Source organism: Nothoprocta perdicaria, unplaced genomic scaffold (genome assembly GCF_003342845.1).
Source record: "Nothoprocta perdicaria isolate Ctin4 unplaced genomic scaffold, notPer1 scaffold_34, whole genome shotgun sequence".
Classification (NCBI taxonomy): domain Eukaryota; kingdom Metazoa; phylum Chordata; class Aves; order Tinamiformes; family Tinamidae; genus Nothoprocta; species Nothoprocta perdicaria.
This window is the reverse complement of record NW_020455577.1, coordinates 5,256,622-5,272,962: the sequence shown is the minus strand read 5'-3', so window position 1 is coordinate 5,272,962 and position 16,341 is coordinate 5,256,622. Positions and strand designations below refer to the sequence as shown.

The 16,341-nt window shown below is 42.4% G+C and overlaps 1 protein-coding gene across 1 annotated transcript; it reads right to left on the bottom strand.

The window, feature by feature from the left end:
• Nucleotides 1-468: 468 nt before the first annotated feature.
• Nucleotides 469-13,212, bottom strand: OLFM3 (olfactomedin 3). Its single transcript, XM_026043899.1, has 5 exons — nt 13,065-13,212; nt 11,711-11,866; nt 8,002-8,221; nt 2,299-2,405; nt 469-1,494 (listed from the first exon to the last, which is right to left on the bottom strand). Exons 2-5 carry the CDS (start codon nt 11,855-11,857, stop codon nt 817-819), a joined length of 1,152 nt encoding a protein of 383 aa, XP_025899684.1. The 5' UTR covers nt 11,858-11,866; nt 13,065-13,212; the 3' UTR covers nt 469-816.
• Between the last annotated feature and the right edge of the window lie 3,129 nt (nt 13,213-16,341).

Genomic DNA, 16,341 nt, shown 5'->3' with positions numbered 1-16,341 from the left:
GGGTTCTACCCACCACGTCTGGGAATGGGGCTCACGCCCCCAACAAACTATTGATCCCTCTCACGCAGAAGTAAGGGCTATTTCTCAGATTTACCGCTTGTGATTGACCCGGAGCCAGAACTGCAATTAAGCTTCAATGTATTTTATAAAAAATAGTACTTAGTTTACTTTCACATAAGTGAAGAGATACAATTGCACAATGGTGGTTACAATGGTAGAAATACATACTGTCCATAAAATGTTTGCAAGAGATTTAAAAACATACTGTACAGCACCACATCTGAAATTGGGTGATGGCAAAATGAACTGAACTCTGTGTTTAAGTAAATTAAATTTCTGAGTCTTTCATTTGGAATAAATAATAATAATAATAAAAAAAACACAATGTGCAATTTGTGTCAGATTACAACCAAAAAAAAAAATTCCTTAAATTGAGCAATATATAGATGAAAAAAAAAAAAAAAAAAAGATGAGGTAAAAAAGACATTCATGCATTTAAGCCACCATTAGTCTCTGACTCTAATATAAGGCAGGTCATAATCTTTAAAACTATGTCTTTAGCCACTTTAACTCTCCTTAGTGCTTTTCATGACGAGGCCTTGGCGGACCTTGTAGAATCGCGAGTTAAGATGCTTTTATTTCCAACAGGTCTTTTTTGACAGGCTCAGCCATGTTAGAAATGCATTGTATGGCTGAAGATGTTTTCCTTTAATGAATTAAAAAGAAAAGGAAATTAAAAGAAACCTAGAGAGATGGATGCTCTAGAGTTATCACAAATGACATGTTCTGAACTGGGATGAGGAGAGGGGAAGAAAATTATGTGTCATCCTCAGTCTTAATGACGTGGAAAAGAGTGACATTGAACAGGACTTGATGTCCATTATTCCAGGCATAGAGAGCTCTATCTCTTGCGTTGTAGTCAAGCATGGATATATGAAAATACTGGTTATGGAAGGGAATGTCTGTGTACTCGTACGTGGAGGTTTTGGTGGAATAGGAGTAGTAGACCTTGGCTCCCGTTAGGTGCGAGTTAGTAACGTACAAGGTGCCGCAGATCATGAAGGACTCTCCGGCGCTTCTCTTGGGGTAGCCCGTGCTCCAGCTCTTCAGCACCTCGAGCGTGTCGGGGTTGAGCTGGCTGATGACGATGTTGCCCGCGTTCTGGTTGGTGGCGTAGACGGCCCACAGGCCGATCTCGTCGGCCATGAGGTCGATGTCGGAGAAGCCGCCCCACGTGTAGGGGTAGACGTTGTGGAAGCCGGCGTACTCGAGGCTGCGCTGCGCCAGCACCCGCCCCGTGTCGAAGCTGTACTTGATGATGATGTTGCTCTGGTACTTGTTGAAATAGAGCGAGCCGTTGTACACCACGTGGTTGGTGCCTGCCCACTTGAAGGGAAGGTTGTATGTCCTTGACTCGGCCCCGCTCACAAACTCGGCCATTGACTTGTATTCGCGGACTATTTTATTGTTGGTGTAGCTGTCCATGTACCAGACCTGGAAGGAGAGCAAAGGTGGGAAGTGAACGCTGGAATGCAGCCCATGATCCGTGGCCACGCGGCTGCGTGACCCATATGTTACCCAAGCCAGCCAGGAAAGGCCTCTAGGCATGGGGAGTGCTAGCACGGGGCAACATTGTTAGCATTTATCTTAGATGGTCATGGGGAACTCTAGAGTTTCTCAACTGGAACTTACCTATAAAAATGAGCTCTCTGGGGCACTATTAAAACTACAGTTTCTGCAGTTGCAGAGAAATTAAATTTCAGATTATTTAATGCTTAGGTGTCTGCTTTATGGGGGCTTGCTTAAAGGTATTCCCAGGGATTAATAATTTGAAAGAGAGAGATGGAAAATGTTCTGTGAGCTAAGCTTGGTCTTTATGCTTATGAATAGATTTGGCTGCATTTTCTTCAGCTAAACCTCTAGTCAGTGAAAACCAGTGAGTTTTGATGAAAGAAACCAAGTACAGGAGTGATGAAACCAGGAGAGTTTTTAGGAACCATCTTCTGTTTTTCTTTTGTTTCTTTTATCTTTTCTCTCCTCAGTTTATCTCTGCGGTGTATCAGATAAGTATGCAGCATCCACAGAAGAGCTTAAGGAAATGGCACGGTAAGCTTAGCTGACTTTTGTCTTTGAATATTTTGGCACAAATTCTTTTAGTTTTCTTTCCAAAGATGTTAAACAGTGAAAATGATGGAAGTGCAAGAAATCTGCTTGCAAGTGTGATTTAGGGAAAAACAAATCTATCCTTAAAGGTGAAGATAATGCAAGGACACAAAGGTGTTTAGTGTTTTAACGTACTCGGTTATTTTTCTCTGATGCTAATGGATCTGTCATCCAGGCTCCAAATCGAGTTCCAGATATCTTGACTGTAATGGGGCCTGTGATTTTCATCAATTTGCCACATGCTGAAATTAAAAAGAAAAACAAATGCATTAATGCAAACAATTACACGGCTCTCCTTGGCATCACTCAGAGCACAAGACTCATTGCTCTAAATTAAACAGTGGCTCCAGGGGATTCAGGCTTACACTGAGGATGGATTGTCACCTGCACAGTAGGAACTTTGCTGTATTGAGTAACACAGAGGGAAAAACCTAAAAGAAAATCCTAATAATTATTTATCTGTGCTTTAAAATATATAAAAATATACACTTTCTGGGCATAAATATAACCTGGTAGAATATCTTTGCAGATACACTTAATAACATTTAATAATAAATACAGAGAAGACATAAAATCTCCCAAATTTAGATCTCCAGAGGGTCAGGAAAACATAAAAGTTGGTGGGTGTTTGAGTTTTCTGTTGACCAGGGTAACAGGAAGCTTAGGAGCAGACCAGAAAATGGTTTGATGGTGGAATAGGTGCCCAAATGCCCTGTCTGGCTGGGTGCCCACAGTCAGTGCTAGGACCTGCCTGATGTTCAGAACGTGAATGTGAGAATTTTTCAGGAGCTCTGGCCCTCTCAGTTGGCTTCTGATCCGCTAGTCTGCCTCGTGCTGGGCTGTCTGGGAGGAAATAATGAGAGTCAATATGATCTTGAATGCTGACCTTCCTAACCATCCAAAAATCTATATTTTAGGAGACATTGATAACATACCCATTAGCAGCAAGCTCCAGGTCAATGCATGTGTTTGCTGAAGGGCTTAATATCACACAGGGGGATAGGTGATTAAGTGAGAAAGCATGTTGCCGAGGAAAAGATTTTCCATATGAATGTAAAAAAGCAGCATGTTTCATTTCTTTTAATTCAAAAATAAGCCCTTGTCCCTGACCGGTGGTTGTGCTGCCACGGCGTGTAGCACAACCCATCCAGGAAATGCGACGGGCAAAGTGCAGATGATGTTGAGAGTGAATTTACTCAGTTCAGAGGAGCAGGTCACCTCGTGCCCGGCTTCCCCGCCAACGGGGGACGTTTTGTGCCAGGCTGCTCGAGCCGACGATGGGGGTGACACTTGGGGACATCTCGGGGTGTCTCCTCCGAGTGGGGAAAGGGGCCCTGAGGAAGCCTCAGGGAGCCTCTGCCTGCTTTCTGGGGCAACACCGAGGCATTTCTGTGTACGTGTCTCAGTGGATGTGTCCTATAATTGATATATTAGAAGCATCTTGCCCGTTTTTGCCCAGTTAGTTACCATATCACAAGAGGCTTTCATACACGAATTGTTTGGAAGCTGGTGCTGGTAGTGTTTCATGCTGGACTTGTCTACTATACTGCTCATAAACATTCAGTGCTGTCTTCAGAGCCTCCCCTTTAAATATCCTTGCCCGTTTGTTATAGAACGGTGAAGTATTGGCAGAATCGGGGTCGTTTGTGGTTTAGCTCATTATAAAGTTGCAAGTGTGCTCTCTGTGCTGAAGTACTGCTGAATTACTATTGCAAGTAAGTAATTTATTCCAAACGAGTAGCACATCATTTTGATGGCACGCTGCTTCAGAATGCAGTTTATTGAGCTGTTTTACCCTGAAATAATTAGCGATGGTGACTTTATAAAGGTAAGTTTCCTTTTGCAAGTGACTCTAAAACATCCCTAAAGCAGCAGCGTTGCCTGGACAGTGGGAATTGTGGAAGTTCTGTCAGCTCCAGGCTTTGCTTCCTTCCTGCTAGTTTTCTGTGGCACTTTGAGGGCCTTTTTTCAACTGGAATGGTACCTCATGAAAAACAAACCGATCAGCAAACAAAATTCTTCAATTATTTGGCTCGAAATTACAGAAAAAATATTTTGCTGCTCTGTTTTCCTCTTGCAGTGAGAATAAAGGAGCTCCTGCTGCTGAAACTCATCAGGTACAAAGCAAAGGTTTCCTGTTTCCTTTAGAAGCAAGGTAGAAAAAAAATATTTTTTCTAAAACAGCCCTGAAAGACAGACCTGGTAGCCAGAGGAGGTGGCAATGTTTTCCTCTGCTATATCCTCCTACCGACCCAAATATGAGTAGCAGATTTGCAGTTATTACCATATTTGAGATGCATGGCTTTTTATTGCTGTTGAGGCTTCCTATCAACAAATCCCTTTTCATTAAATAACTTGTGACAGAGATCTTTTATGAGCAAGGTATTATTATTTTTCCTATTACACTATTTACTGGTTGTGAATGTGGAAATACAGTTGGGAAAGATCTCAGTGAAGCAGAAAAACCATCTGCCACATGAATTCTCCATAACAGTGAAATGGCTGAGAATTAGAACTGGCCTCTGCATTTCTTTGCATGGCCAAAAGCTCTTTTTTTGTGTGTATATGTGTTTTTGTTTTATTTTCCTTCTGGCAAAAAGCAATGTAGGATGATGTGGAATTGACCCCTGTCATGGCTGGAAAGCTTTTCCTTTACTGGTAAAAAGAAACAATTCTGGCTACAGCCTCTAGTCTTTTAATTCCCTGCCAGGAGAAGGACCAGATGGCAGTGAGAAGGTAGGTCATATGCATCACCATACTAAGAAATGTCAGGAGGTTCAGAAATGTTTAGAAAATGCACAAAAAAAAAAAGCGCTCTTGTGAGTTTTCTAGATGTTTTTTTCCAGAAACTTTTTCCAGCAAGTTTCAGACGTGGTCGCACACTCTTAGGATGCGGTGATTTGAAGCTCAGCAGTGGCCTCTTTCTCCTGGTTACTAAGGCAGCATCTCACCAGGTTAGAAAATCCCAATCATGAACACTTATGTTTATTGGCAAATCAAATCCTGCAGCGCTGGTCCATCCTAAATGAGACGGTGCAAAGAACGTCACGCAGTGTTCAGCCTGGGTGTTTACGGCTTGGCTCTGTCTCCAAAGTTCTCCATCATGGACTTAGTAAGGCTGCTTGTGCTTTCATGTGTTCATTGCAAAGCTGCTGCAGAGCACAGGGCAGGCATTTGTATAAAGTAGGCAGATGAGCTGCCCCTGTAGTCTGGGAAAGACTGTGGGGCAGGATGCATGTGAACTCGCTCCAAGGGCAGCAAATATCAGGAGAAGGTTGTGAAGACCAGTTGGGCAGGAAGCTATGTTAAAAGCAGGTAGGAAAGGGCAGTTATCTTCCCGGTCTTGATGATGCTGGTGAGTATTGGTAGTTGATATATATACATACACTGAGCAAGTGTATGAAATATTAAAATATTTACAAGGGTAATAAAATCCATCTCAACTAAAACAACCCCCTGTAATGCATTATTATTCTATGTATCGTAAGTAATAAAAAGGGGAAAATGAAGTGAGTGTTTTTCCAGTGTGAGCAGGCCAGTTGCATGTGCTTTGCTGCTTTCACTTCCCTCCTTAAGATCAAATCTGTCACAACATTACTTTATAATGGGAGGGAATGAAGAATTACTTCTTGCTTAATGGGTGTAGTGCTCTTGTACCTAATGCAAATCCAGAAAACATCGTCTCCTTATTAGAACTTGCCAAGAGGAAGCCTGTGGATTCTGCTTCAAGTGTGTCACGTCTTGCTGTGTAATTCTGGGGGAAATGACTTCTTGTTTCTTTATATTCTAAATGAAGATGATATTTATCTCCTTTGAAGAGTTTTGTAGTAAGTGCTAACTTTAAAGCTCTTCAAACCCTGAAGGGAAAGATGCTCTGGTGGTGCAAGTGTCACTGAATCTGTAAGTGCCTGCATTTTTTTGCCGTGAGCTAACAGCATTTCTTTGGCTAAATACTATGTTCTGCTTTTCAAGTCCTAAGGAAAAATGTTTATGTAAAATGGTTTTTAGACTCTACATTATAATTAGATGTTAGCTACAAATGAATCCGGTGTGTATCTCCTCTAATTACTTTTTCACATTTCATAAGCAATGGTTGGCAGAGAGTTCTGGCTTTGCATGAATGCTTGCCATATCTCTCTCTTTCCAATTTACTAAGCAGATTATTACCAAAATATGAGTCCCAGATAAAACACAACCTGCATCTTCTTATGCATGCACACACCTCACATGTCAACCTTCTAAACATTCATGTGTACATAAGTGCATGCAAATTTGTTGTTTGGGAGTTACGCTCCTACACTGTCTTCGTACATGTTTCATAGCATATACCCTTTTAAAGGTCTGTGGCCTTTTTTTTAGCATCTTCACCTTGAATTTTATCCTGTTCCAGGGAAAGGGAACAAGTCTGACTCATCACAACTGCTACAGTAATCATTAAACTTCAGTGAAACTAAGAAAACTGCTAACGACTCTTGCAGGGGATGCCAGTGCAGATGGAAGATCCCTTTTAAGTGGCCAGAACCAAATAAATAATGCATCATGCAGCAGCAGCATCGTTGAGAGACACCTGCTAGGGAGAAGGATGACAAAATAGCTCGTACACATAGTAGTGAGGAAATTATGTTGGGAAACTCAGCAAAAATCTCTGACGATTGGAGACAGAACCTGTGGCACGAGTGCACTAGGGAGATGGATGTGTATAGTAGTCTGTGTTGTACATATATTCTTCTTTCTATTAACATCCATCATTTTTATATATTTTTTTTTATATCTCAAATATAGCATGTTTTGCAGAATAGAAAGGAAGGGAAAAATGGGGAGATAATTAGGAAATGAAAGGCAAGAATCTGGGAAGAGCATCTCTGAATACACCTGGTCATTCGATGTTTATAATGTGTCCCCTGCTGCAGTTACTTTCCTGCTCAGTGTTACAAGCACGTGCCATAAAAGCAAGGAAGAATGAGATAGTTGTCAAAGATGAGATGATCTCTTGGTGCCTAATACACTTAGTGGGATGTTCAGGAATATATTGTCTCTTTATACCATTTTTCTTGTTTGCTGCATCATTGCAGTGCAGCCCTTCTCCTGTGGCTGCCGGTCAGGAACGCGCTGGTGTGTCTGCGTACTGAGGGGAAGAGGGATCGTGAGAGCTCTGGCTGAAGAATTCTTTCATGTCTTTTTGCCCATCAGTGCTAGACGTTCTCTAGTGGCAAATAAGGGGACTGAAAATAAATAATTGAAGAGGACAACCTAACCTAGATATTTTTTTCTTATTCTGTTGCCTTACAGAAGCCAAGTGGCCCTGCTTACTACCTTCAAGGCAAGTTTCATGTTATATGTAACTTATAAAAGCATCCCCCCCCCAACTTGATAACGAAGACATTGACCCTGGAGGTGAACTTAGTAATTACTATTTCATTCGGTTTCAATTTTAACTTGTAAAATATTTATTTCTCACAAAGGGGGCTGGATTGCCAGCTGTAGAACTGCCAGTTTTGCTAGCAGTCTGCCCGGGTTTCTGGGAACGGAGGGAATGCTGGATTTCCTCGTGGACTAGTCTGCACCTGTGAGCTGCTGTGGGCTTTGTCCCTGCCTTTAAAGATCAGGTGAAGGAGGGGAAACTTTGCATCATGGCTGCAGAGTAGGTACTTACTGATTACCCCTACTTAGAAATGAAGGCTGGCACTTAATAAAGATAGTTATGGCTTCCAATTGGGATATCTGACAGAGAACTGATGAGGATTTTTCAGAGGATGTTTGTGATGAACATCCAGTTGCCCTAAATAAGTCAGCAGGAGGGACCAAATATGAAAGTTTGACAGGAAATCGTTAACTTACTGAGTTTTTTCATGCAGTCTCGAAGCCTCGTTTCCAAACTGAGCACCCGCTGGTGCAGCTCATCGTAGTCGTAGGCACCGATTTCCTCCTGAATCCCAGTGAGAACAGCAGACAGGTTCCTGATTTCCTCCTTGAACTGGGTGATGAGTTTGGCATCAGTTTTGTATTGTTCCAGGACTGGGATCAGCGGCAGGAGCTCATCCATCTTTTCCTTCAGCTCCTGTAAGAGGCAATCCGATGGGCATTAGAGCAGTTTAAGAGAGTTCAACCCTCTAACTGCCATGATTATACTATTTATACATGATTATTAAAAGGTGATTTTTTTTTAAAAAAAAAATAGATGTATTAGCTTATTGTCTAATAGCTATAGTGAAAGTCCTAGAAACTTTAGGATTAATGACAGTAAGTGGTGGATAAAAGAGAACAGCCGGTTTCTTGTGCAGATACCTTCAAGAGGCTCGAAGCAAACCTCTTGAAGGCCCGACTTTCCATAAAAGCCGTGGGATTTTTCAGGAGAGAAGGTGATTAGGCCTGAACACAGTGGCAAGCAGGGATGGCAACAGTGTTTTATGGTGCTGTCATAGTTGAATGGTTATTTTTTTATGCCTTAAAAATTACTGAGCTCACTTTTTCCATGATGGCTGCTGAACTCCGTTTAGTGCTGATCTGGCCTCAGTGATATATATGTTTTTCTTCTGAAGTAATAAGCTCACAATCTATTGAATGTGTGTATAGATCAAAACGTGCTTTTCTCATCCATGAGTTGCATTTGTCTTCCTGCTCAGTCCCTCGCTGCAGCCCTCTGGACTTCCTCACACATTCTTGGTGCTCTGCTCTCCCTGGTCACTTCACTGTCACACGCAGCCGCAGCTGGCACTGCCGTTCCCAGGCGCTGCCTAAGCGGGAACCGGGCTCAGCTTTGCCCCGGCTGGAGCTGGGCTCGGCTTTGCCCCAGGGGCTGCTCTCTGTCTGCAGCCTCAGGTTGCAGCTCTGCCATGCACGCAGGGCATTTGTCTCAGCAGTTTGCATCCCATGAGGGCTGCTCATCACTTGTCTTGTAATTAATTTTTTAATTCCAAGTGCTAACTTTAGAGATTTTGTTAAATTAGTTTAACTAGTGGAAGTTTTATTCTTGTTTGTTAGAAGGTCTTGCCTTAGGAAAAGCATGCAGGTTGGCTTTGACATATAAAGCTGTACAGAAAGATTGCATTTGTGTTTGCAGTTTGAGAAAACAGCAAGGCTTTGGTGAGCAAATGCCGGAGGGAGCAGAGGAGAGGCAAGCCCGGGCAGAGCGGGAGAAGGTGGAAATGGAATTTGGTAGGTGCTAGTATTGGTGAGAACAGCCCCTGGGTACAGACGAGGACACCCTGGGAGAGGCTGCTGAAGGGATTAGAAAATAAATCCTAAAGAGGAGATGGAAGTCAGCAGGGAGAAGAGGAAGCAGAAGAGAGCTCAAATGGGAGCCCAAGCAAGAGAAAGCAAATGTGGTGCGAGGTGCCAGGTTAGCCCTGCCACTGCTGGGATGGCCTGTGTGTAAATTACAAGCATATGTGTTGATACAAATGGGCCTACGAGGGCCTCTCTGTGTTTTCAAGGGGCCTTCAAACCATGATAGTTAGCAGAGTTACTGAACAGGAAGAAGTGGAGAGTCAACTTTGTCTGCCTTGGAACTATTTTTATTTGACTGCTCTTATCAAAAACTTAACTTGAACCTAATTTATACCTATTAAAAAGAACAATTATGTTGCATGTGATGATAATGAGTAGATGATTTAGAAAGCAGAGCTCTGGAATCCAATATATTTGGTGTTTAATTTTGAAATGAATTTAGGCTCTGGTTCAAAAATCATGGTTAAAGCGTGGAGAGAAAATAGAACAAAGCCTGTAAAAAATCATCAAAATAAAGTCTTTAACAGAATTAGTAAAGGCAATTTGTTTCTCAGAATTAGTAGAGGCAATTTATTTCTCATAGGCGTTATGCTAAATAAGGTTTCTTTTGATCAAACTACTCTAACTTTTGGGAGGATCAGGGATCTTGTGCCTGGCATAAATGCTGATGTGACTGTACACTTAAGTGGGATCCAGATCAAATTTGTCCTCACTGGTGCCGGAACATTTCACTTGGTAAGGGACGTACTGATGTTATGGGTGTTTTCATGACAAAAATGAATGTTTTCCTGGTATCTGCAGGCCCTCTTGCCCTGTTGCTGTGATAACCGGTACGATTGCAACACTGATAGGTGGTAGATGTGTTTTGGCACCTCAGGCTTGCTGGCATGGGGGGTAATGCTATATCTGAAGCGAGCTGCTTTGTCTCGGGCAAGATAAAGCACTGGGATTTTAGTAGATCGAATTTTGGAAAGCCAGCAGCATATGGTATCGTGTTGACCTTTTAAATTATTCTATAGTTTGATCGGCTGGAAATCTGCTTTAGACTCCTGCCAAATCGTCAAACCAAAGCTAAGTGACTGGCCAATGTGAGTATCGAATGTTTAAAAGGTTAGGGTAGTGCTGAATGCTGCTGCCTTTGACGTCCTGTATCAGACATTCAAATTTTGATATTTGGTACCCAAGGAAAACTATAATGGGAGGCAAAATGTACAATTGCACTGTGCACGTGTGGAGTTCCTGTGAGGAGCTCTAAGAAAAGGAAAGTCGGAGGTATTTCTTGCTGACTGGAAAATGTCTGGGACTATATACTCAAACTCTAAGCTAAACTAAGAATGATAACACAGGCAATGAAGTTCTGTGGTCAGGCCATTAGTATACTTAACTCCTGGCATAATTAAGACCCATTGGATATTCAGTGGATCTGAGGAATAAAATTGGACCCCTTAGCTATGTACTTGCTGATTTAGGTGTCTAACTTGAGCACTGCTGAACAAATTTAGTCCATAATTGTGTGGGTATTCATGAACACTTCAAAATATCTATCAAGGTAACTAAATTTAATCCTTGGAATTTGTCTTCTAGATCCTTTCTGGCTCTCTTGGAGCCTTGAAACAGCCATTTATCAGACTTAGTATTTGAGGTGCTTTAATATGCTCTTGTAACATTTTGTCTTTAAAAGCATTTCAGATAGCATTTTGTGAATACACAATCCTGTTTTTTCATCTCTGCCATCCCCTCCCTTGCAAAGAGATCGCCCTGTGCTTTCTCTTGTCCTTAACATTCCTTGAAAGTCCTTTTCTAATCACACAAATGTGACTTGGGTTGCTTTCCCTCCTCCCCTGTCCCAAACCCGAAATAGCAAACCTTCCAACACAAAATTAGATCTTAATTGTACTGGATAAAAATTACAATAACCTGATTTATTGCAGGCTTTCTCCCCTTAGCTGCACTAAATGTCAGGCTGCAGCAGAACTGCAGAGCTCTCTGGCTGTTTGCTATTAAGTTCGTGGCATCGCCACATTTATCACCGGCGCTCGCATGAATATACATTTCTCAGTATGACATGCACATTGATACAGAAGAAAACAGGAAGCTATTTGCAGTGACATTTCTGTAATGTCTTAATTAATGGCTACTCCCTATTACAATTAAACAGAGCAAAAGATTATCATCATAAAGGCAGCTTTTTTTTACGCTTTGCCTTTTAATGCCGCCTTTGTGCGAGCATCTCAAGCTGAGATCTTAGCAGCCCATGCGTTGCTGCTTAGTACGCTGCTGGCAGCAGCCTTTCAAAGTTAGTGTTAAAAATAAAACCTACTTGAAAGTGCTTTGTCATTAATGTCTTCCGATCATCTTCAATTTGCCGAAACTTGGCCTTCAGCCCTTTCATTTGTGTTTCCATTTTTAAAACATACTGGAAATCCCTCTGAGTCCGTAGATTTAAAACTTCAATAGACTGGGACATATTCTGAACCTGTTAAAGAAGAACACCCTCTAAATGCACTTCTTGTTGCTTTAACTCTTTTTCCTGGTTAGGCAGTTAAATGGCAGGCAATAAAAGGGGCTTATGTCAGCGCTTTAGTCGCGAGTCAGAGCACAGCTGAGGTTTAAATTCCCTGACTGCACAGCTGTGCAAAACCTGACCTTAGAGGGCAAGGGAAGGGGAGAGGGAGAGGCCCTTCCAGCCCTGCTATGGAGTGGGGCTCAGCAGAGCCTGCTGATGTCCCTGGCATCGACCCTGTCCTTCTGCCCGTCCTTCGGGACGTGCTCTGTGCCGTGACTTCTCTCCCAAGCACAGCGCATGGATGCTCCCATCGTTGGACAGGTGTTTGGCTATGATTTCATAAGGAGATAAAAAATAAAATAGCAATTTTATCAAATAGTCTCACTGGTAGAAAAATGCATTGAGGAGCGAAGTGAACGTTCAGGTCCGTGTCTCACCCAAGCTGACTTCAGTGACAGCTGGAGGTGAGATAAGAACCTGCTCTCAGTTTGTAAGAGGAGCGTGTTGGCTCAGTTTGCTTTGGAAACTTGATATGCACACAGACATACTTAGAAATATCAGAACTTAATTTCTAACTTTGGCAGTCATAGATAAACTCTTATTGAATCAGATCTAATCCGAGGCGCTCTGTCTTGTCATGCATAGCAAGTGGCAAGGCAATAATGCAATTTGGTTGAGATTTGTATCAGGTTTAAGCTACTACTCAGGTGATGTAAACCCTCCCCGAGTCCAACCCCCAGAAAAAGTATGATGAGTTTAGCTGGGGAAAGGAGGAGGATGTCTCATTTCCCAGGGCTTCAGGGATGATAAAATGGTTCATTAAAGCCCGTTAATAGTCTGTAGAGAGGAGGTGAGGGCAAGGAGAGGTGGATGAAGTTTTGTGCCAGGAGCAAACATGCCCCCTGATCTTTACACTTCAGCTTTTGTTTGAGATGGGGATTGCTTGTGTTTGATGTATGTCCAACTTAGCTGAACCTCATACTCTGGGCTCCTTTACAAGCTGAAGCCTCCGCTCAACTCTGAGGTTTATGGAGGGAAAATCTGTAGGATCCGACACTACGTTAGCACTTGCATCATTTTTTAATAGATATACAAGTATTGGAAAATGTCTGCTGAAAATACATTTTAGGTCTACCTTTTAGTGGAGGCAGGGGTTGGGAACACTTACCTTCTCCAGCAGCTGTCTAAGCTGCCTGCTTTTGGCATCTCTTGAACACAGGTTTTGTTCGGGCGCAACAACAGTGCAAATGCATCGGCCGTCAGGATCCTGGGCTGAGCTGTAAACTTGCCACCCTTCCTTGGGGCTAATCTGAGCCTGTAACAACACAGTAATGATAATAAAAGGAAACTGAAGTGATGCTTTTGTGTAGGTGGCAGGGAAAACCCTCAGTCTTATCTTTTTGCAGTATATGTTTGGAATGCAGTTCCTCCTATTTATCATTTATTACCAATTCATCTCAATTAGATGGGTGATTTCCCACAGTTCTGTCGTATCTCAGACCCTGGTCTTCTCTAGAAGAATCCTGGAACGTTGTTTCTGGTGTAGATGAGAACAATCTCCTGCTTGTGACTCAGCACAAGGCGGTAGGTTTGATTCCTTGCAAAGCAATGTTACGGCTCTTCCTCAGAGGAGAGCAAATATGTCATTTCAGCCTGAGTGACTTCCACTTGGCACTAATGGAAGCAACCAAAACAGGAAAGAGCAGGAACAAAATCCCATGGTGAGAGCCGGGTGCCTGACAGGGAGGTGGGGACTGGCCCCAGGGCCCTCTGAGCACAGGTTGGTGGGTTCACAGGATGGTTGAGGTTGGAAGGGACCTCTAGAGAGCATCCGGTCCAACCTTCCTGCTCCAGCAGGGACACCCAGAGCACAGGGCACAGGGTGGCATCCAGGCGGGTTTTGAAGACGTCCAGAGAAGGAGACTCCACAGCCTCCCTGGGCAGCCTGTGCCAGGGCTCTGGCACCCTCACAGTGAAGAAGTTTCTCCTCACATGGAGATGGAACTGCCTGGGTTTCAACTTAGACCCGTTTCCCCTTGTCCTGTCAGTGGCCACCACCAAGAAGAGCTTGGCCCCATCCTCCCTATATTCCCCCCTCAGGTACTTACACATATTAATCAGATCCCCTCTCAGCCTTCTCTTCTCCAGAGAAAAGAGGCCCAACTTGGTCTCTCCTCGTACGAGAGATGCTCCAGTCCCTTAATCATCTTGGTTGCCCTGTGATTGCCCACAGGGTTGGCTCTTAAAGCCCTTCCCATGGAGATACTGTGTCTGGGCGCCCACGGCCAAACACGGCTCTTCCCTGACCCCGTGCAGGGACCGTGCAGCAACAGCAGGAAGAAGGCAAAGAAAAATGCTGCTTGCTTGCAGACCAGGCCAGCACCGGGCTGCTTTTGAGCGTGTGATCCCTCATGAGACTATAGGTAGCTGTATGTTTAATGAGAGGCAGGAAAGTATGCAAGACTAGAATGAGAGAAGCAATGTAACTAGATGACTGGATAGATTCTGGTGATGGAGTTAAATCTAATGGATACCAGGAGTCTGTGTGCGTGTGTATATATATTTTACTTTCTCAATCTGTAATTCAATATAATACATTATTCTTTTATATTTAATAATACAGAATTGACCACTGAATTTCATGGTATAACTGCTAATGGATTACTGCTGAAATAATTTTGCTTTGGACACAGTTGAAGTCAATTACTAACTATATTATAAAATCATGTCCAGCATCAGCCCAGAGAATGATTATTAAAGCTTGCAAGCTTTTGATATCGATGCTTGCTGGGCTAGAATATGTAGTGGCACCATTCCCCTCCAAGGGGAAACGCAGGGGCCCTATAGACTGAGGTTGGGTATCCATCCCTGCACGTTCATAACTGTAAGTCAAAAATCATAATCTTTGCCTTTTTTTCCTTCTGTTATTTGTTTACTTCAACACTTAATGCCTCCCTCGAGCAGAAATTGCTGGGCCACCCACGGAAGGGACTAAAAGGTATCGAGCCCTCATGAAAGCTCCTGAATGTAGCAGGCCAACTGCTCCCAGGCCCTAGGAAACTGAGGAGAAAAGGAATGACCGAGCAGGGAGGAATCGTGATGGTGATAAATTAGGCTAGTTTACAAAAGTCTGGGGGGAAAAGGAAGAATCCGACAGAAGGTAATATTTATTACTGTCTTGGCACGCAGCTGGGCTACAGTCTCACTTCACTTAGCTCCAAAAGATTTATTCTTTAACTGGCACTAATATATTTATATATATATGTGCACATGCACAGACACACACACACACACATATATATATATATATATATAAAATATATATATAACAGCTGTCTCTGTTGTTACCAAGAGCAGGGCAAATGACAGGACAGGATTAATATTAAGTAAATATACAACAAGTATGTGAGCATATAACTAGTGTGGATTTCTTAGCTACTCAGCTGCAAGTTTAAACTTGGCCCTAATGAGATAGGGAACTTTATTACTTGTGATATTGCCACAAGAACTAGTTTTGTAATAATAGGTTCTGTAGTTTAGTGAGAGAAGTACTTACACTTGAAATAAGAGAGAGCTTTTCCTTGTCTCCTCATCTGTTTGCTGGTCTAAAATGCAGCAGAAATCTTTCTGAGAACCAAATTCAATCCATTTAAAAGTAGTACTGTTCTTTTAACCTAATGCAGTGACTTCATGCAGTAAGGTTTTCCCAGCATACACATATTTAATTAATTAAATATTGATTAGTGTATTCATCATTTTGCTTCAAAAATTACATTCTGAAAGCAATGAGCTTTTACATGAGGAGTAAGTATAAGACACTACACACAGTTTATGTGACATACTGTTATAGAAACATCTGTTTGCAGATATGCTAAAAGTAACAGGTATTTGTTTTACTAAGCATTTAGAGAAATTTTGTTCCTCTCTAATTTCTTCTTTCATGAATACCAGTATAGTGTTCTCCATTGTCCAATTAAATTGCTACCTTAAGTTTATACTTCCCAGGAATAGTTACAGTGGTATTTGTGCCACGTACCCTGCTTCCAGATGAGCCTCTCTAGAAGTCTAGTATCTAGCCTTATAGTGCCAATTTTATTCTAACAATATTCTATTTATTTGCTTAATTGTACTCCAACAGCGAAGGAGAAAGAGATTTTTTGCAAATCTTAGAGGCGAGCTAAGGTACAGTATTTTTCAGGCAGAAATGAAAAGGAATCTACATTCTGATATCAAATTCTTTTTCCTCAATGCTCTTTTTTTTCTGGAGCAGTAAGCAGAGGCGCAACACCTAAGCAAACAAAATGACACTGCTCTACTATTTTTAGCCTTTGTTCTTAAATATTTAAGGATGCTATTTTAAAACCTTTCCTTTCTTAGCAAGAGCGGCCGTGCCCACCGCTGTGCAGCCCTGGAGCGCCCCGCGAGGAGCAGCACGCCCTTAGGAG